At 47.0% G+C, this 21,820-nt stretch overlaps 1 protein-coding gene across 1 annotated transcript in view; it reads left to right on the top strand.

Annotated features, from left to right (window-relative positions):
* Window positions 1-19,436, top strand: part of LOC115332408 (solute carrier family 22 member 7-like) — a 40,208-nt gene extending 20,772 nt beyond the window's left edge. Inside the window, exons 2-3 of the mRNA XM_029994787.2 lie at window positions 18,370-18,669; window positions 18,843-19,436. Of these exons, the coding sequence (XP_029850647.2) occupies window positions 18,370-18,669; window positions 18,843-19,436 (894 nt within the window). The remainder of the gene's footprint in view (window positions 1-18,369; window positions 18,670-18,842) is intronic.
* The last annotated feature ends 2,384 nt before the right edge of the window (window positions 19,437-21,820 follow it).

Genomic DNA, 21,820 nt, shown 5'->3' with positions numbered 1-21,820 from the left:
TTTGAAGGCGTGACAGTTGGCGCGCCTCCTCGACACGGCGTGTGGCGTCGATCGTATGGCCGGTTAGCATGAAGTTGTGTTGAAGTGGAAGCAGGGAATCTAGCATGAGCGAAGGTTCACGGCCGAATAGAAGGTTGAAGGGCGAATAACCCGTGGTGTCGTGTCGAGAGGAGTTGAAGGCAAAAGTGACATATGGAAGGATTGTGTCCCAATTGCAGTGGTCGGAAGATATATACATAGAAAGCATCTCGGAGATGGTCCGGTTGAGTCTCTCGACCATTCAATTGGTCTGGTGATGATAGGCCGTTGTTTGTTTGTGCACGATGGAGCAGTATTGCGAAATTTCAGCAACAACTTTCGATACAAAAGGTCGGCCTCGGTCAGAAAGAATTTCTCGTGGTGCGCCATGCTTCAAAATGACGTCTTGAAGGAGGAATTCGGCGACGTCGACAGCAGTCCCAGTCAGGAGTGAACCTGTAACCGCGTAGCGTGTGGCATAATCAACTGCAACTGCAACCCAGCGTGTGCGAGTGTAGAATTATGGGAATGGGCCGAGGAGGTCCACGTCCAGTCGCTGAAAGGGGTGTTGAGGAGGTGGCAAAGGGTGAGGTACGCCTGCGGGTCGCGTAGATGGCGTTTTGCGACGTTGGCAGGAGTCACAAGAGGAGACATACCGTTTGACTGTCTGGTACACGTTTGTCCAGTAAAATCTTTGTTTAACACGGGTATAGGTCCGGATGACACCTAAATGGCCGGAGCATGGTGAGTCGTGCAGCACGACGAGCACTGTCATTTGAAGGTGTTTGAGAACTACAAGAAGCAGAGGAGCACCGTCTGGCCGATAATTTTGGCGATAAAGGATGCCGTTTTCAATTCTGTAGGGAGTGGAAGTTCGGCGAGTCGTTGCAGCCGTGAGGTCATTGATAATGGTTTGGAGAGTACGATCGCGGCGTTGTTCCTCTGCGATGTTAAAAATGGCGGATATTTGGAAGAACGGGAGTGCCTCGCTATCAGACGTTGAATCCGGTGCATCCATGTATGTCGAGAAAGGCAGTCGACGTCTTGGTGAAGTTTTCCTGACTTGTGAATGACCCTATAGTCATACTCCTGAAGACGAAGGGCTCAGCGTCCAAGGCGACCCACAGGGTCTTTAAGTGAAGAGATCCAGCAGAGTGCGTGGTGGTCCGTGACGACAGAAAATGGACGGCCGAAGAGATAGGGGCGAAACTTCGTAATAGACCAGACGACAGCCAGACACTCACGATCGGAGAAGGTGTAGTTTTGTTCGGCCGACGAAAGGGTGCGGCTGGCGTAGGCGATCACACGTTCTTGGCCTTGTTGGTGCTGTGCCAAGATAGCTCCAATGCCGTGGCCACTGGCGTCTGTTTGTAGCTCACTAAGGGCGGTGTGATCAAAATGGCCTAAAATGAGATTGGAAGTTAGGGCTGGGTTCAAAGCTTCAAAAGCCTTGCGTTGGTCGGCAGTCCATAGAAATTGTTGGTTTTTCTTTAGGAGGCTTGTAAGAGGACGGGCAATTTGAGCAAACGGGCAAATGAAACGACGAAAGTATGAACACAATCCGAGGAAACTGCGGACGTCCTTAGGGGATGCTGGCGTTGGAAACTCTTGGACAGCCTTGGTTTTGTCGCGGTCAGGTCTAATACCATTTCTGTCCACAAGGTGACCTAGCACTTTAATTTCAGAGCTACCAAACTGGCGCTTGGAAGAATTCAATTGAAGGTTTGCCTTCCCGAAGAGGGCGAGAACCTTGTCGAGTCGCTCGAGGTGAGATGCAAACGTTGTGGAAAAAATGATGACATAGTCGGAGGTAGCATAGGCAGGTTGTCCATTTGAGCCCTTGTAAGAGACGATCCATCATGCGTTCGAAGGTTGCAGGGGTGTTGCATAAGCCAAACGGCATCACTTTAAATTCGTAGAGACTGTCTGAAGTTATGAATGCAGTTTTTTCTCTATCTAACTCGTCGACGATAATTTGCCAATAACCGGTGCGAAGATCGATGGAAGAAAAGTACTGGGCGCCGTGCAGACAATCGAGTGTGTCGTCTATACATGGCAGTGAGTATACATCCCTTTTAGTGATCTTGTTGAGCCGACGATAGTCGACGCAGGATCGCCACGTCCCGTCTTTCTTTTTGACTAGAACAACTGGGGAGGACCATGGGCTGGCGGAAGGTTGAACAATATCTGTCTGTGGTGTTAATTTAAATGCGATGCCTCAAACAATTTGGACGAAAACAGTTACCAAGTTTAGGGCATATTCACCCGTAGATACATATTTGGATATTTCTTCGAAACTCGTCTTGAACAATAATCATATCTTAACTCGACACTTACCTAGGTTAAACATTGATCACTCTTAAAAGGTTTAACATTTCTACCATAAATATCTTCGGCTATAGCGCGCTTCAAATATGACACAAATGACAATCGTCAAAAACTCGTCGTCTTTCCTCGCTCCTTCGGAAATTAATTTCTTTAAAACAAAGCATGCCAGATGATTGAAATAAACGGCATTGTTTTTCGCAAAGAATGCGGCACCGCATGTAAAAATGCGAGAACAAAAATTACGTATGTACCTCAGTGCTTAAATCAATATGAAACCACCCGCCCGTCTTCGAACTTTTATCCCAAAAAATTCCAAGTTCGTCGAACTTTTGACTTTTCAGAAATCGAAAGTTCGACAATTTTCGAATTCTTTAGATGAATAAGTTATAAAGTTCGAAAATTATCGAATTTATTAGCGTAGGAAGTTTGAAAGTTTGAAAAGCTTCGAACTTTTTAGTGCAAGAAATCGAACGTTCGAAAATCATCGATTTTTTTAGTCTATCAAGTTCGAAAGTTCGGCAAACATCAAATTTTGCAGCGTAATAAGTTCGAAATTTTGAAAGCGTCGAACTTCTTAGTTTAACAAGTTCAAAAATTCAACTTCCGTTCACTTTCTCGATATGGAAAGTTCGAAAATTCGAAATCGTTCGAACCTTTCGAACCGCTTGATTCGATCATGGAAACTTCGATTCGAAAAAGTTCGCGGCATTCCTAGTTATGTTTAAAAACTCATAGTACTTTATTACCCTCAGATTTGGTGTAAGTTGTCTCTTTATTACTTACAACAAACAGACGTAAACATTCTAACTCTGGGTTGATAGAAAAACTCCACCTGCTGACAGCTACCCATCATCTCGGCGCCGGTTAGGAATATTCACTGCTATCCAACGGTCGCGTGCTTAGATTGAGCTTTTCGCACGTAATTTAATAAAATCGGAATTGTTCTCTACAAACAACATTGTTTACTCACGCAAGCGGCCACATTTGAAGTTTAAAATATTTTGTAATTATTGTGGTACACGTGGCAAGTAACATAGGATCCTTTTACAATCCGAAAAATAGAATTCTCCTGCGTTACCTTAATTTCTAATGCATATAGAATATAAAAGAGCACGAGCTGAATTGCAGTGGGAAAGGAAAACAATCATGATAAACAAGGGTATACTCACGTGAAAACTGAGGGCATTGCACATATACAGAAGATAAGCTTTGTTTCACTAAACACGTTATCAGTAGTAAAGTATTTCATTTTATCGCGCGAGCGAAGCGGAACATACAAGTGCGAGCATACTGCCCTGAACTACACTTCCAGTGAACAAGCGCACCACGAAAAGCATTGAGCCCGCTTTTATGGCCTTTGGTGCGCTCAAACCTTTGAAAACACAATTATATTCAATTCTATTGTTTCAATTAATTTTATCAAGAGCGCCTATGTGTGTTTTCTATTTTTGTCTTTTACGTTCACGTACCATTTTTTAGTTATATTTTTTTCCAGAAGTCCGACAACTGCAGTCTGTTTGATCATAACTAAGAACCGCATAATCAAATATGTAGACAAAAAAGAAAAAAGGGAACGCGAACACGCTAACACACAATCAAAATGCGATGTAACGGCGCATTCAAAATTAGTCGTTAGTTCTTTAGAGAGCAGCAGTTGCGTAGGGCGACATTGTTACCCGTTGAACATCATAAAAAGTGCAGTACAACTGTTAGCTCGGGGCTTTTAACGACCATTACACAGTATATGTGGTACACAGTCGCACGACGGTAGGATGCAGATGGGTGAATGAACCCTGGGTCCCTGCTAAAGCCCCTCGATAACGCCGTTTTTTACAAGTACCGCCAACCATTGTTGTGGAAACGCGCAAGACACGGGCCACGAGCGAGTGATCCGCCGAAGAGCCAGTCATTTTAGTGCTGCGCCCCCATTTGCCTCTAAAGGCCGCACGAGACACGGGCTTCGTGCACTGGCACCATTTGAGGTTACTTCAAAAACCAATGCAAAACACGTCAAGGGGATTTAGTTCCTAGAGGTTCTGCAGCGTGAGCTCCGTGCTTTGAACGGAGCTCGAGCCCGAGCATTTCTTCACGTGCTCTGATCTGCGGTGCCACGACACACTGGGCGAATGATCCCCCACCGCACTTGGTTTAGCCTGTGAGCTAAACCAAATGAGCTACGCTTAGAGTGTCGGCACTTTTCCCCCGATATTTTTGTGGGCGCCGCCATCTTGGTGGTAAGTAACAAATCAAACGCAGCTGCCGATCGTCATGATTCAAAAGTGAGACTTCTCCAGCATTAGTTTCGGTGTCAGGAAGCTCACGTAATATTGCTTTACTTTATCGCGAACTGTTTATAAATTTGTGTCGGACGTAAAAGCGTTTCTTGTGATTTCAGATAAAGCTTTAGATAACAGGACAATGACTTTAAGGCCACGGTCCCACTGAATGTGGCAGTTTAGGTACTTTTTGGCAGGTCATAACCCATCTCCTTTTTAATACTGCTTTGTGGGATTGATGTCATTCGAAAGGCAATGCAATCCTCTTTTATTTGATATTATGTGTGTGTTGGTGTTTACTGTTCATGCGCATTTGTAGCGTTGCGAATATGATGGTACGGACCCTCACTTGCTCCGCTAGTTCATGTTTTATGAACGATCCATTAAAGATAACGCGGTTCCAATATAGCAGTTTTGTTAAGATGATGTCCGAGCAGAATGTAACGATACACTTTTTTGGTATTTGCACTACTTTGTTTTTTTCATCCCTCCAAATATTGCCCTAAAATTGGCATTTTTCAGCACAAATATTTTTTTAATGACTAGAGCTAGGACAATGAAATTAGCTACAGATGTAGTGCTTATAATTGGTAATATGCAGACAAAAATTTAGTGCTTTGTAAAATTGTTTTGTTTAGATATTTTATATCAAACGTAGCACTTTTTTGTGCTTCGAGTCATGGTACTTCAAATGCCGCTGAGGAAATAATTAAACTATGATAAAATCCTTTATCACATTTAGAGCTATAATGGTTGCCCAAGAGGTGGACGATGGCTTTTTTTCATTTTCAAAGTCATAACGCTCCAGGAGCCCTTCAAACTTACCTGTTTTTGACGCATATCTTTTTTGGACATCAAACAGATTCATTGGCATCTAATAACATTTATTGTTTGGTATAGATATACATTGCGATGTATTAGATTCTCAGAATGATCTTGCTTTGGTTTTTTAATAGGTGTAAAGCTTAACTAATTTTAAAAACAATTAAAAACTGTTTGGGTGTTTTGTTGCGCTACCTGGCGGATGACAGACAAACTGCTGATTTCTAATGTTCAAAAAATTTCCGAGGGCGGCGTTGGCGTCTGTATCATCATCAATCTCCGTGTCTTTTTACCTTCACATTTAAAAAAATATATTGGAAGATTTAGTATCGATAAATGAATGGTTTAAGTACTGGGTCAGGTTAATAAATCTAAGACAAATAATTACATAAGCGTAGCGTGATATAATGTGTTCATTATTCGATACGATTGAAATCACTAAACAATAAAGACGAAGAGGAAAATAGTACACCCGAGTTCACTTCATGCCTAGAGTCACTAAATGAGCTCTAAAGTATCGGCACTCCGTTCCCCAAAATTGTTTTGGGCGCCGCCATTTTGGGTCTTGTTCAGAGCAAACGCAACTGCCGATCGTCATGATCCAAAAGTAAAGGAAGCTGATGCAATATTGCAATGTTCTGTCGCGGGTTGTTTAAACATTTGTGGGGGACGGAAAAGCGTTTCCTGTGATTTTAGATAAAGCTTCAGATAACTGGCAACCACGATTTTAAGTCACAATATGGCCAAGTGTCGTTACTCTGAACCGTAGCTAATTTACTGACACAAGCGGGAACAATGAAGAAGAGGCAGGTGTCAAAAGGTAGTGGCTTGTGGAATCCACGGGGCTTACGTCATGGCCCCTCCAGGTATTACTAAAGCCCCTCGATGTGTTTGCGTTTGTCTTGCAAGTAGCGTCAAATGCGCGAGTGCACGAGGCCCATGTCTCGAGCGGCCCTTGGAAGCAAATGGCGGCGCAGCACTGAAATGAGCGGGCCTTGGAAGCGAATGGCGGCGGAGCACCCGCTCATGGCACGTGTCTCGCGCGCTTCCACAACAATGGTTGGCGGTACTTGTAAAAAACGCTTTTATCAAGGGGCTTTAGGTATTACAAGCCTCTTTAACAAGAGCATGAATAGTGTCATTAAATAAGCTACGCTTCAGAGTAGCGACACTTGGCCATATTGTGGCTTAAAATCATGGTTGCCAGTTATTTGAAGCTTTATCTGAAATCACAAGAAACGCTTTTCCATCCTCCACTTTAAACAGTTTGCGACAAAGCAAAGCAACATTACATGAGCTTCCTAACACCGAATCTAATGCTGAGGATGTCGCACTTTTGAATCATGACAATCGGCAGTTGCACCTGCTCTGCCCAAGCACGAAAATGGCGGCGTTCACAACACTGTAGGGGAAGAGAGTGCCGATTTTCTAAGCGCAGCTCATTTATTGGCTCTACTTCCCTCAAATCTTCTTTCCCCTGACTGAAACTGAAACTGAATATGAATAATACACTATTATTATACCTTATTTAGTTATAACCAACTACACATAATGAGAGGAGGAAGCGGTCGGGTAGGAAAAACGCGGGTTTTATGTGCAACCGTTCTTACCGTCTCAAAAGAAAGAACGCGCGAGCTTGCGGTGGCTTACAAAAATACGATCCAAAGAAAAGAGGCGGCATGCTGTGTTCTTTGTGATTGTGCGTCTAATTGCAAATTGTTGTGGGTATGTTTATACAGCCAGAAGTTAGTCTGCCTTAGTGGGCGTCTGGTGTCTCAGCTGTAGATGAAAAATTTAGCCAGTGCGGTACAACCGCAAACCTGGGGTCTTTAACGTGCACCACGCAGTAGTGATACACGACCGCACGCCGGTACGATGCACTTCCAGATCAAAACGGGCAGGGGCGGGGTGGGTTCTGTAGTGCGAGCTTTCGCACCACGTGCTCCGAGCTGGCGTGCGCTATACTCCGTTTCACCTAGGGTGTCTCAATGTCCTTCTGCTTAGAGTGATACCCCCTTTTGTAGTACCCGATGCCGACAGCACGCGCTCACGGGGAAAATACAAAGAAATCGACGAAAACAAAATGTCGCCGTAGCACAGTCAGCGCCACACACGCGTGCCGGGGTACGCCCTTTCACGCGCTTCTTAACAAAAAATAAAAATAAAAGTGGGGAACAAAATGGCGAGATGTCTCCACCCTAAGCAAAGCGCACATGAAGGCACCCTAGTTTGACCTTATGTTGTACCGCGGAGAGGGCTAGAAGCCCGAGCTCATTAACATACGAGAGCTTCTGCCGCCGAGATGTGCCGTAGAGCAAGGAGCTCGCGCTTGTACCTTTTAATGCGGTACATCATAATGCGAAACAAACTAGAGACCATGCACTCGGCCACCGACCCCCTCCCCCTTTGTGCGTCTAATTTATATACAGGTATAAGTATTTGAAGATCGACGATGGACTTCGGTCGTCTCAAGGTAATGTAACGTAATAACATTATATAAATAATAAACTTGTTGAAGGACTGAACGACTAAATTTTTAATTCTTGGATTGTAATAAAGCGGTAGCCTATTGTACTTACTGTTGATGAAGAGCAATATGAGGTGACGAGGTAATGATTAAATGATGAGGCTCTACAAGGACGACGACATTAGTGGTTGTCGAACCACAACGTACATTGCCAGACTTGTTTCAAGTATCGTGTACCCAAAGACCTTTCTTCACCCGCAATAGAATATGGTAGAATCAATGACGATGCTGTTTTACAACTGTATGTGGAACAGGAAAACTGCACTGTGCAGAAGTGCGGCTTATTCGTAAATATGAGAGACGGATTTCTAGCAGCATTCCCTGATTGACTTCTTGGAACAAATGGCCTCGTTGACGTAAAGTGCCCCGTTCCAAAAGATTCTTGAAGCCTGCTAAACCGCAAAGGAGTACGGGGCGAAAAATAAGAAAAATGAGCCTGGTGTGATAGGTCCAAATCACCACTATAGCTTCTACTACCAAATACAAGGGTAGTTACACAATACACAAAGAGAGTTTTGTGATTTCTTTATATTTACACTGAAGGGCATTGATATCCAACGTATTCAGAGGGATGACACCTTCTGGTCAACCAACAAAGAGCCATTTCTACTCAAGTTTTACATGGAAGGCCCGACTTCCGTTGAAATTCCTCAGGTAGACGAGTTGTCCGACCGAATAAACTGCCATTATTCCCGATGTGGGAATCTCTCGATCTTCGTTCGTAGGCCATAGTATCATGAGATCGAGGGGTGTGGCTCTTCGTCCGCCGAACATTGCTTCGGCGGGTGTTTTTACCATGTAAGATGAGACCGTCGCGTGTTGCTGGAACAAGAACCTGGCGATTCTTCACTGAACTGCTTCTTCCGTAAGCTTTAAGAGAGCTTCCTTCGTTTCGCACACCATCTGTTCTGCTTGCCCGTTAATTGGAGGATGGTATGGTGCACTAAGGTGATCCCTCATGCCGGTTTTCTTTTTTTTTTTTTTTCAAAAAATTTTTTTTATTTTATTTGAAGCAAGATTTGGCGCGTTATCAGAGAAAAGTGTTTTCGGTAGGGCAGAAGTAGGAAGAACAGAGCATAGAACGTCAATGACGCGTTTGGACGTCGTGACAGGCATCGTGTAAACTTCCAACCACTTAGAGTACGCATCAACAATGACCCCGCAGATGCGGATACGTTTCGCCGCCCACCGACTCAATAATGGATCGTTTTCAATTACTGTTTATGATGGCGCTGGACTCGAGGAAGACTTTGAGTCATTCCACAAAGTTAATCCAGGTGCCAGCAGTGTTCGAAAAGTCGACAACGTCGGTTGCCACGTGCTGTGCTTGATACTGGACGCTTACCACTCGCTGAGAAGAAACTGGCTTGTTCGTCTGCCACGAGTCGTCCGATATCAGATCGCCACCGCTACTCCATATCCGGACAAAACAAGTCTTCATTGTCCGCATGTCCATAGTTAGCAATCACGTGAACTTATAAATTCCCGAACGCTCATAACTTGCCGTCGCTAAACGCCGTTCATTCATAGCCTCTTCATTGCAAATAAACGTCATCCTATTTATTCTGATGGTTTTTATCATATTCCTCCTAAGCCACAACATTATGTGTGTCGGTACTTCCGAAAATATTGGAGCGGCGTTTGTTTTTTCTGGGAACCTCCTATAATGTAACAACCTTTACAACATCTTCCGGATCCCGTGAAACATAATATTTTGTGACGTCACTTTTCAGTCGTCATTATAATGTTGAGGTAAGTACCGTAAATCGCGAACGAGTTTACTTGACGGTGTCCGCTTCCACTGGTATTTTGGAAGATTGAGTCTGCTGAGCGTGCATTCCTGCAGAAGAAATTTTCATTGATAGAATATTGACACGTCAATCAACATTTGATTCCTTCTTGGTAAGATTTATTGCGAAAACCCGTGACAACCGCCGAACCGCATTTATACCCAGCCTGACATTCTCGCATACAGGAGTTCGCTAGGCCACGCTACTTGAGCCAGCTGAGCACAGCTGGCAGCGGCGCGAGCAAGGCCACGAGGGGAACGTGATGGTGCTCGAACCATCCCACCGTGAAACAATGTTTCGGCCACCCCACTAAAGCCCCTTGATATGTTTTCACACCCCACGAGTGCGTGTCGCCATCTATTGGTTGAACTAACGCTTTGTTCAAGATGGCTGCCGTGGGACCGCAGCCTTAAGCACCAGGATTTGTATGAAGCGTAGCTTATTTAGTGGCTCTAGTTTAGCGCGACCGCAAAGACACAGAGAGAGAACGAACTGCTCGATTTTGAGCTCATGGCGCTGCTTCAGCGGCTTCATCAGCCGGTAGCGTTGACTGCGCTCTAAACTAAGGTAAAGCAAAGCTAATATTCATATCTTAGGGTTTTGCAAGCCAAACCAACAAAAATCACTTAACACGCCCCAATAAAAGAATGATAGAATTGAGGGTTTATTTTGATTATCTGAAGTTCTTCGGGCGTGCAACCGAAAGCTCAGATTGGCCTCCGTCGGATTGCGGCCACATCGGCCGACATTTAAACCCGAAACATATGAATTCATGGGCCAGCGCGTTGGCTCAGAGACACTGATACGATTTGATATTTTGTTTTAATATAATTGCCACTTAAAGGGGTACTCCGCCGATTTTTGAGCTACCTCAACTAACTATATTTTCTGACTCCCCGGCCTTTACCCTTTCTGGTATGCTATTTAGTATCGTGAAATTCATAATAGTTATTGCGAAATCGGCAAATGAAAATCATGCAAAAACAAACATTCAAATATACCCGCCCTTTTCAGGGCCGTGACGTCATTGGAAGGTCAGCTTGCCAGTCGGGCGAGCAGTCTAAAAAATAGAATATGTCAATCATTTGTTCCGTGATGGAGCGCGGGGACTGGAGCGAGCTTCCAAAGCATTCATTTGACACCATGAAACTGCTTCAAATCAGTTGGGAACAAATTCTACAGTCCAAAGAGTGAACCGCTGCACTTCCAATGACGTCGCTTTTTCATTGTTGCCAGTAGAGACTTTCAGTTTGAAAAACACGGTGAGGACCAAAATTGTAAATTCAATAACTACGTGAAAAAAAATTATTTTGACCTAATATTTGGGATACTATTTTGGCGATGTTGTTTGGCGAGTTTAGTGAAATTTCAAGCAAATCGGAGACCATGAAGAAATCGGCGGAGTTCCCCTTTAAGGCCACGGTCCCACTGAATGTGGCAGTTTAGGTACTTTTTGGCAGGTCATTACTCATCTCTTTTTGAATACTGTTTTGTGGTACTGATGTCATTCGAAAGGCAATGCAATCCTCTTTCATTTGATATTATGTGTGTGCTGGTTTTTCCTGTTCATGTGCATTTATAGCGATGCGAATATGATGGCGCGGACCCTCACTTGCTCCGCTAGTTCATGTTTTATGAACGATCCATTAAAGATAACACGGTTCCAATATAGCAGTTTTGTTCAGATGATGTCGGAGCAGAATTTAACGATACACTTTTTTGGTATCTGCACTACTTTGTTTTTTTCATCCATCCAAATATTGCCCTAAAATTGACATTTTTCAGCACAAATATGTCTTTACTGACAAGCGCTAGGACAATGAAATTAGCTACAGATGTAGTGCTTATAATTGGTAATATGCAGAAAAAAACTTAATGTTGTGTAAAATATTTTTGTTTAGATATTTTATATCAAACGTAGCACTTTTTTGTGCTTCGAGTCATGGTACTTCAAATGCCGCTGAGGAAATAATTAAACTATGATAAAATCTTCTATAACATTTAGAGCTACAATGGTTGCCCAAGAGGTGGACGACGGCTTTTTTTCGTTTCCAAAGTCATAACGCTCCAGGAGCCCTACAAACTTACCTGTTTTTGACGCATATCTTTTTTGTACATCAAACAGATTTATTGGCATCTAATAACATTTATTGTTTGGAATAGATATACATTGCGATGTATTAAATCTTCACAGTTATCTTGCTTTGGTTTTTGAATAGGTGTGGAGCTTAGCTAATTTTAAAAACAATTAAAAACTGTCTGGGTGTTTTATTGCGCTACCTGGCGGATGGCAGACAAACTGCTGATTTCTAATGTTCAAAAAATTTCCGAGGGCGGCGTTGGCGTCTGTATCATCATCAATCTCCGTGTCTTTTTACCTTCACATTTAAAAAATATATTGGAAGATTTACTATCGATAAAAGAATGGTTTAAGTACTGGGTCAGGTTAATAAATCTAAGACAAATAATTACACAAGCGTAGCGTGATATAATGTGTTCATTATTCAGAAATGATTGGCGGCGAAGGCGTGACTGTAGAATTAGAGGAGAGTATGTTCGGGCGGCGAAAGTACCATCGCGGGTATTTAAGGCCTGGCCAGTGGGTTTTTGGCGGTGTGGCGCGTTGCACCGGGTGCTGCTTTCGTGTTCCCGGGGAGACCCGTGACGCTAAAACCCTGCAAGGGCTAATAGTTGAGTGGGTCCGCCCTGGAACAAGAATAATCACAGATTGATTGACTGGCTATCGCAAGCTTGCAGATGACGCTCGCTTCACGCACCTCACCGTTAACCACAAGCTGCACTTTGTCGACCCGAACACCGGTGCGCACACCAATACGGTGGAGGGCACCTGGGCCCACGTCAAAAACTCTCTTCCGTCTGGACGGCGCGAGAGCCACCATTTCACTGGTCACCTTGCAAAATTCATGTTTTGGAGGAGAGAGAAGGCGCGCGGAAACACTGATAGATTCCAGTCGTTCGTCACCGCGGCCGCCAAAATCTACAGCCCCGATGCAGACAGGGACCTTCCCTATAGTGCGGAGGACGAGGATTCTGACGGCCCCGGTGACTTCGAGTGATCCGCTGCGCTGAGCCCGTCGCCCGCCTGCGTGCATAAAGACGACTTATGCGCCAACCGCTCGTCAAGTGCTCGTTACGTCAGTTATAGGTTCTGGTAGCGGTCTAAACGGCCCTTTTCAGGGCCCCCATATTTTGCAAACGGAGCTGTGTTTTGAATGCGGCACCCCGTGTCTCTGTAAAAAGTTCACAGGAAAGACACAGCAAAAGTATCTGGTCCCCAACTTGGATATCGCGTGTTATGATTCAAATAAAAGTTGTTCTTGCTTATTTCGCGCCTTTGATCCCAATAAATGCCGCCGTTGCAGTCGTCCCGCGGTGTTGTTGCTTGCTCGATCGCCGTCGGTGTGTCTCAGCTTCGTCGTCTTTGCCAGCGGCGCACCGGCGGAGGCGGTTGATCTGACACACCGCGTTCGGCTTTGGCTAGCAGACGGCGTTCGTAAAATGGCGTCAGCTGTTGCCGGCTTCACGCGGCGGTACTGTGCGTGCTTCTATTCATTCGGCGTTCGTTGCCATGGTGGCGGCGAAGAAAGCAGACGAACTTTTTGGTGCGGAAGAACGCTGCGGCGCAGCGATACCAGGTGCGTTCTAAGGCCCTTCCCGCATGCTTTTCAATGGGCGGAAGGCGAACAAAAAGAGTTCGAAATAAGGACTTAACGCAGAAGGCTGCATTTCTCCAGCGCCTCATAATTTGACGAGCCTTAAACGAAAAACGCGTTTTTTTGGCCATCGCGCGTCCTGTTTTTTTTATCCGTAACATGGGTCTAAAGTATCAAACTGCCAAAATTTCCCCGCTGAATCTAGCGGAAATATTTTCCGGCTAAATCTAGTGGAAACATTTTCCCGCTAAATCTAGCGGAAAAATTTCCCCGCTAAATTTGGTAGAAAAATTTCCCCGCTAAGACTAGCGGAAATATTTTCCCTCTAAATCTAGTTGAAAAATTTCCCCGCTAAATCTAGCGGAAAAATTTCCCCCCGCTAAATTTAGCGGAAACATTTCTCTGCTAAATCTAGCGGAAAATTTCCCCGCTAGATTTAGCGGAAAAATTTCCCCGCTAAATCTGGCGGAAACATTTCTCTGGGGGGTCACGTGACACCCCCAGGTCATGTGACCCCCCTTAGGCAATACCACCTAGAACACAAGGCCTGCGCGTTTCCTCCTCTAAACGTCATCACTAGTAGATCCCCTCAGCGCCCCCTAGCTAGCCCGGATGAGAAACATCGTCTGCTACATCGTCTGCTCCCTCGCCTGCTTCAGTGGTTTGTGTAACAGATAATGAAACAGATGCTCACGCCGAGTGTCTCTTGCAAGTAGCATACGATGAAGTTAGACGTTCACGTGGAGCGTCAAATGCATGAGCGAATTTGCCTTACTGCTGCGCGAAGGGCTGAAAAGCCCTTCGTTGGACGCTGGACGCTGACACTGGACGCCGTTTTCGAGGGCGCTGTTTATACCCCGGATAGCTGCTTCGAAGCCTTCTACCGCAGAACGAGCGCGCGCGCTAGAAATGCGCGTCTCAAAGCCAGGAGCGCGTGCTAGCTCGCGCTCCTGGCCGAGGGAGCGTTCGCGTGCACGTCGCAAATGCACTGGAAGCTCGCTATCAGCTCGCGCTCAGCAGTCACGCACACAGCTGCGGCCGCAAGTGAATGCGACGTAGTTGTGACGCGGCCCCTACTCTCGTCAAGCTTCAGCTGTTTGCCACTTGGGGCGGGTCGGGGATCTACTAACGAAACGTCATGCGCAGGCCTTGTCTTCTAGGTGGTATTGCCTTAGGTCACGTGACCCTCCCCCCGAGGTCACGTGATCCCCACGTGATTTTGGGGAGGGGGTCATGTGACCTAGGGGTCACGTGACCTCAGTGGGGTCACATGACCTTTGTGACCTTGGCTCCTCCTGAAGAGCTGCGCTCTAATTCGGCGTTACAGGGAGTTGTAAACGGCTTTTGTCCCCCTCTCCACACTGCTCAGACAAACCTTCAAGGTCACCATGTGAATCCCAAGCAGAGGGCGCGCGAGCAGGAGGCTCTGGAAAAGAATCTAAAGGGGATTCTCCGTGCCCTTAGTCCACCCGGAACTACGTCACAGATCACGTGACTCGGAAGATTATGTAAGAGTTGAGAGTGGTTTGGAGACGCCGAAAACGTCAATTGTATGACTTTTTTGTTTTCAAGAAAGAACACGCGAAGGCAAATTTGTTTTCAGTTTTTTTTTTTTAATCCAGACATGAGAGTGAAAAACCAGAATTATTCGACAGCGTTAAGGGGTGTCCAAACAGGACACTACAAAACGCACGACTCCGACAAATGGTGAAAATTGAAGCGAACGCTTCTATTTTTACGATTTGTCGGAGTAGTGAAAAGTTTTGCAGGGTTCGTGAAAATTTTCACCATCATGACTTCTCTCCTCGCCTCCTCCACTTTTCCCTGACGTTGGTGCTCGTCAGATTTGACGTCACACGCCACCTGCGTCTGGCTCACCTCGCCAATGCCCTCGCGTACCACCGTCGCCTCGGCTCGAAGGCCAAGGAGGTCCGGCTTCGGGTGGATTTGGGACATTCCTGCGTCGAAGGATGCGTTTCGGCCGCCCTGGCTCAGTTTCTTTGTCTAAATCCACGGTCGTAGCTCAAAAAAAAAAAGAAAATAAAGTGCGGTGCGCAACAGTGAGACTTTTAGTTGTATGTAGAAACACTGAGAACTTAAGAATATATCATTTATTTTATTAAATTCCAAACCAACCAGGTTTGTTTGTCTATAGGAGGTACGTTAGGAACAAGATGGGCGGGAATCCAATCCTATCCACATAACTGCTGGGAGATGACACGACCTTGGATACAACGCGAGCTCGCCTGGCTTGCCCCCTTACACTCTAATCTTCCCTTTCCCGTTTTCGGGACCTTAAAAACGGCGGAGACCTTGAGCGATTGACCGGCAGCCAACAGAGCGTGTGAGTGGCTCTCCGGACCCACGTGATGGGCAGAGCAAGGCCACCATGGAGGAAGCGAAGGGTAGATTTGACAGGGGGAACTTTCCACCCCGGCAGCTTTGACGGAGGGAAATTTCCCCCCGACGGCCGGAAGCGGAGCGCGGCACGATTTGCCAGAGTCGTGAGTTTTGTAGTATCCTGTTTGGACAGGCCTTTTTTCGTTGAAATAATTGTTGTAGTCTTCCCTGTCATGCCTGGATTTAATAAAAAATTTACTTTGGCCCGTTAGTTCTTAAAAACAGAAAAGTCAAACATTTGACACAATAAGTTCAATGCCAGTTAACTAAGACTAAAAACGTTAAGGATTACTTGTCACCAGAGGTCGGCATTTTAGGTCGCCCTCGCTCACCCTCACCCTCACAGCCACACTCACCTAAGCCCCTCACTCACCCTCACCCTCACAGCTACACTCACCTTCAGCCCCTCACTCACCCTCACCCTCACAGTCACACTCACCTTCAGCCCTTCACTCACCCTCACTGAACCTCACGGCCCTCACGCACTCACCGCCCTCACGCCCCTCACGGCCCTCACGCCCCTCACTCACTCACGCCACTCACGCCACTCACCGCCCTCACGCCACTCACCGCCCTCACGGCCCTCACCGCCCTCACGGCCCTCACCGCCCTCACGCACTCACGCACTCATAGCCCTCACGCCACTCACCGCCCTCACGGCCCTCACCGCCCTCACGCCACTCAACGCCCTCACGCCGCTCACCGCCCTCACGCCACCCAACGCCTTCACGCCACTCAACGCCCTCACGCCACTCACCGCCCTCACGCCACTCACCGCCCTCACGCCCCTCACCGCCCTTGCGGCCCTCACACCCCTCACGCCCCTCACGCACTGATGGCCCTCACGCCACTCAGGCCAGCTTCAGATGGGGCAATTTCGCCCAGAAACTTTACGTCGCAACACCAGCAACACGGGCCGCCCGCGATCACACGCAGCACCCAATTGCTGCAATTCGCCATCGTCATCATAAAATTTTATTTTTCTTGCACTATTTAGACACAATTACACGTTATAAACGTGTTTATATGCATTTAAATCTCGTTAAGAATACTAATGCACCTTTCTGAGACAGTTTATTTAAAAAAAAAACGATCGATTTCAAACCAGAACCAAGTCTTCCGGTGTCATCATCACCGGCACGAGGTATCACGTGAAAATTTTGTGTCCCTGATTGGATATAGCCGCTTCAAACGTATTCGAATTGCTCGGAGTTGCTTGCTTATTTCGAGCCGGACCCGATCTCAGCACTTCGTGTCAATCTAGGGAAAGCTAGAGAACAACCCGCCATTAACACCCAAATTGCTGAGAAAGATGCTCGATCTGAAGGGGGCCTCACGATCTCACCGCCCTCACCCACTCATGGCCCTCACACACCTCATGCACTCACCGCCCTAGCACCACTCACGCACTCATGGCCCTCACTCCACTCACCGCCCTCACGCCCCTCACGCACTCATGGCCCTCATACTCCTTACCGCCCTCACCGCCCACATGGCCCTCATGGCCCTCACGGCCCTCATGGCCCTCACGGCCCTCACCGCCCTCACGGCCCTCACGGCCCTCACCGCCCTCAGGGCCCTCACCGCCCTCACGGCCCTCACGGCCCTCACCGCCTTCACGGCCCTCACGGCTCTCACCGCCTTCACAGCCCTCACGGCCCTCACTCATGAATTTTCCTGGTTCAGAAACTCACTCACCCTCACCTCACCTGCGAAGATGAGGGTCAGTGAGGGTGAGTGAGGGCCCTCATGAGTGAGGTTTGCCGAGGTATGCTTGTCACTAGTGTTCAGAGTTAGGACATAAATATTGTGAAGTTTTTTTTTAATCTTTCTCGCCTCCAAAACGGCATGAGAAGGCGACCGTAGCGCAGGCTCCAATTGTATACATGTCTCGCACTTGATGTCATCGAACCATACCAATAGGCCTTCCTTGTTGTTCTTGCCGAGAAAACAAATTCGGTGTTTTCGAAATATGTGGTGCGCGAGGTACACACACAGCAGTGCAAGTCATGTTTACCAATGGGAGATGTGACATGCTCGTCCTTATCACTGTCTGAACGGGTTCAAAGATGACTAAGAATGTACCTTCCTGAAAAATCCCGAAAGGCCTCTCGTCATTCCCATATTGCATCGCGCGGGGAATCGTGAAACCGTTCCGATGTATGTTCGGGCCGGCTCGAGCGTTTTGTACGTCCTGGAATAAGCTTAATGCCTCTAGCTTACCACTAACAAACCAAAACAGACGTAAACAAAGACAAACACATCCAAAAGCCAAAGCATACCCTAATATGTTGTCATGATGTTTTTTTCTTGTTTTTTTTGCGTTATGAAATCGCGAAATGCTTGACCAGCATGAACCACTCGTACTGATTGTACTCCTTCACGCTGCGTAAATCGAATTGCCGTAGTACGTCCAAAAGACGATGAGAGGCGCTGCGCAATTTCGGAAGCGTCTATTGGTATGTCTAGAGCATCGAAGTACCGTACCTCAGGAACGTTGAAGAGCTTCTGACACGATTTCCGTATCCCCCCAGGCTATCAGCACAGTGCTGCTCGCCGAGGTGACTTTGAAAGACCACCGGATGCTGTTCTGCATGCTTAACATCTGCGTACCCCTGGTGCTGGGTACCGTGGTGCTCGGCCTTATAGGCACAACCTCGATGCACTGGTCGGCAATGCAGCTTGTTGTGTTATCGCCCACCCTACTGCTGCTGCTGACCTACCACTTAACGGACGAGTGTCCGCGCTGGCTTATCACCTCATGGAAGTTCAAGGAGGCCGAGCGGGTTATTTTCTGGGCGGCAAGAAAGAACGGAATCCCGGACCTGGACAAGGTACGCTCAGCTCAGCGTACTTCAGGGTCAAGGAGAGCGCCGTCTCGCGTGAGGGGTTCACCGCCAGGCCCACCATCTTCAACATCGTTAGCTCACCGCTGTGGCGTTCCCAAACGCTCATCGTTTTCGGTGGTTGGTGGGCCATCTTCAACTGCTACTACAGCATAGCTTAGTACAAATCGTTCGGAGGCGGTGCCTTCCCCTTCTACATAATGATCGGGATCGCCAATATGTTCACTCAGACCGTCAGCTACTTTGTCCTGAGCGGCTACGGCCGCCGGAAGCCGATGTCGGCCTACTTTCTGGGGCTGTCCGTGCTGATGACGTCACTGGTGGCATTGGTGGCTCTGGGGATGGAGCTGGCGTTCGCGAAAGTCGCGGTCCTGACCGCCTTCCTGGTGGAAGTGTCGTTCGCAACCATGTTTGTGTTCACCGTCGAACTCTATCCGACAGCGGTGCGCAGTGCTGTCATGTGCGGCGCTTTCCTGTTTGGACGCCTAGGCGGCATCTCAGCGTCGCTTTTCAGCGCCCTGCGGCTTCTGGATCCTCCGATGGACAGGCTGATCCCCAAGCTCGTCAACGCGGTCGTGCTCTTTACATTAGGTTTGCTGGTCCTCTCGTTGCCAGAGACGTTGGCGATAAGTGCAACCGACAAGGGCCAGGAGGCTGCGCTCGAGGACAAGTGGAGTTTGGACTCGCCGCTGAAGCGGAAGAAGAAGAGCAGACAGGTTCCCAGGAAATGCATTGCTCGAAAACTTGAGCGATAGGCACTCCAGCAAGTCCCCGGGGGGAATAGAAGGCGGGGATGTGCTCAGAAAACTAGTCGTCGGTCTTCCTTGAACCAGTTCAAGCAAGGTGAATAGCGAACGGTATCGGACTCACCTGGTCACTGACTCAGTGGCTAAGAGGCGTAGGGTCTTTTCTGCCACTCAAAGTGCCTGACAATGAAACCACGACAAAGATCGTCCTTTTCATTGTCTGAAGGCATTAAAGAAAGACCAATGACTGGCTCTCCGAACTTAATGAGGGGCGTGATACATTTAAAGGGGTATTCACACGGGGGATGATTTTCGGGGAGGGATGTGAATACAGTGATCAGTGGAAACTTAGCTACTCGCTCCCCGACTCAAGGTTTTACACGAACGGCGGGGAGCCAACATGTGCGTCTTTGTTATCGGACGCATTTAGCGGTCGTACTTTTGACAACAGGGCTCGGTGCACGCTCACGAGAAAAGAAAAAAAAACAAAAAAAACGGAGGAATACACGAAACGGCGATACGCGATCGTAGCAGTAGCGCTGTTTGATCCAAAATTTGGCGAACTGTTTTCTGCTAAAACAAACGTGTTCTTGAATTGGTGAACGGAAAACACAAAGAATGTAGAATCAAAAACGAGTTATGAGGAGCGGCTTGGGGAAGGCATTCGTGAATATCTAATACACTATTTACACGATGATAAAGGTACCCTTAGCTAAGAGACCTTCATTCTCTACGGTGAATAAATTCCCGACCCTCTTCACGTGGAGTGTGTTCGCAACCCAAGACCGGAGGCTGGTTCGCTGATTGCAAAGGGACCTGTGTTAAAGGTACCTTTATGCTCCCCGTGTGAATGGGGTAATAGACTCCTGAGGGTGCCTCGTACAAAATGCGTAACAGCGCCATCTAAACTAAATTAGACGATCACGATGGCACCGCCGGAATCTTGCAGAGCGAAATCCCTAAAGTTGCCAGGCATGTGAACAAAATACCGCCAGTTGCAAAGAGAACCCACGCAAGGCTGGCAGTGTTTGTGCAGCACGTACAAATTCTCCCCTAGCCACCTGCGTGACGTTCTTACCAGTAATGCGCTTCTCGAAAAGCAAAAGAAGGAATTTCTCCCCTGTGTGAATGCCCCGCAACGACTACAGCTCATCACCCAGCTGCCAACGGCCTCGTCGAACGAGCCAACAAAACGCTCAAACAGGTGATGCGAATCACCACCTCATCTGGAGAGAAGTGGGCTGATGTTTTGCCCTATATAGTGTTCTGCTATAACACAGGATATCAGGACACAGTTCGTACTTCTCCTTTTTTCCTTCTGTATGGACGTGACCCTGTTTTCCCCTTCGATGTGGCTTATAACAGGAAAGAGCTGCAAGAACTGCAAGCAAGCTCCGAATACGCGGTGCTCGTGCGTGAGCGCTTGAACGAAGCGCGTAGATTGGCTGCACGACACATCAAGTTGGCTCAGGAGAAGCAGAAGAGACTATTTGACGAACACCGAACTGACATAACGCTAGAACGAGACCAGTTGGTGTTGTTGAGGGCCCCGCCAGTGGGGCTTAAAAAACGGACAATGTACACTGAGCCTCATCGAGTTGTGGCCAAGCTATCGCCGGTGATTTATGAAATAGAGTTCGGTGATCGTTCAGGACGGGACATCGTGCACGTAGAAAAACTGAAACCGCATCTGGAGCCTGTTGCAGAATTTTCACTATCCTAAAACTGTTCAATAGAAGACTGTTTTATACTTGTACAGGAGTTGCAATTACCACGTGGGACGATTGTGTCGTGTCTGTACTCGAAGGTTGTATTATATGTGTACAGTACTTGCAATTACCGCTTCGGACGATTGTGTTTTGCGTGGACTTAAATACTGTTTTATACATGTACAGCACTTGCAACTACCGCGTGTTTTGTGTGTGCTTTAAGTGTCTTCATAACACCAGTTTCTTTGCGTGTTGTGTGCGTCGGGTCGACGCCTTTTTGAGGCGGCGGCATGTGACGGTGTCGCGTGAACGCTGGAAGAAAAAGGAAACGAAGAAGAAGACCGAGCTGAAAAAGAAAAAGAATATCACCACGCCTCAACGGAGCCGTACATTAAAATATATATTTCGACGACCAATCGAGCTTCGTCGCAACGACCATCCACAAGATTGCACTGGCTAAATTTCTCGTCTACAGTGGGTAACAATGTTACCATGCTCCGTCAGACTAAACTCGTGCTGTCTAAACAACTAACGATTCATTTTAGGACACACCTGTTCGTAGTTCATTGCAGGGTATCAAAAATTGTTTCTTATGACCGTCTGATGACTGACATGCAATTCCAGAAGCTTGGCGTGGAAAGGTAAAATATCTAGTTGATACAATAAAATGCCATCAGCAACCCA

The sequence above is a fragment of the Ixodes scapularis genome, unplaced genomic scaffold, assembly GCF_016920785.2.
Source record: "Ixodes scapularis isolate PalLabHiFi unplaced genomic scaffold, ASM1692078v2 PGA_scaffold6__148_contigs__length_123643588, whole genome shotgun sequence".
Classification (NCBI taxonomy): Eukaryota; Metazoa; Arthropoda; class Arachnida; order Ixodida; family Ixodidae; genus Ixodes; species Ixodes scapularis.
Note: the sequence above shows the minus strand (reverse complement) of the source record. Positions and strands in the feature narration are given on the sequence as shown.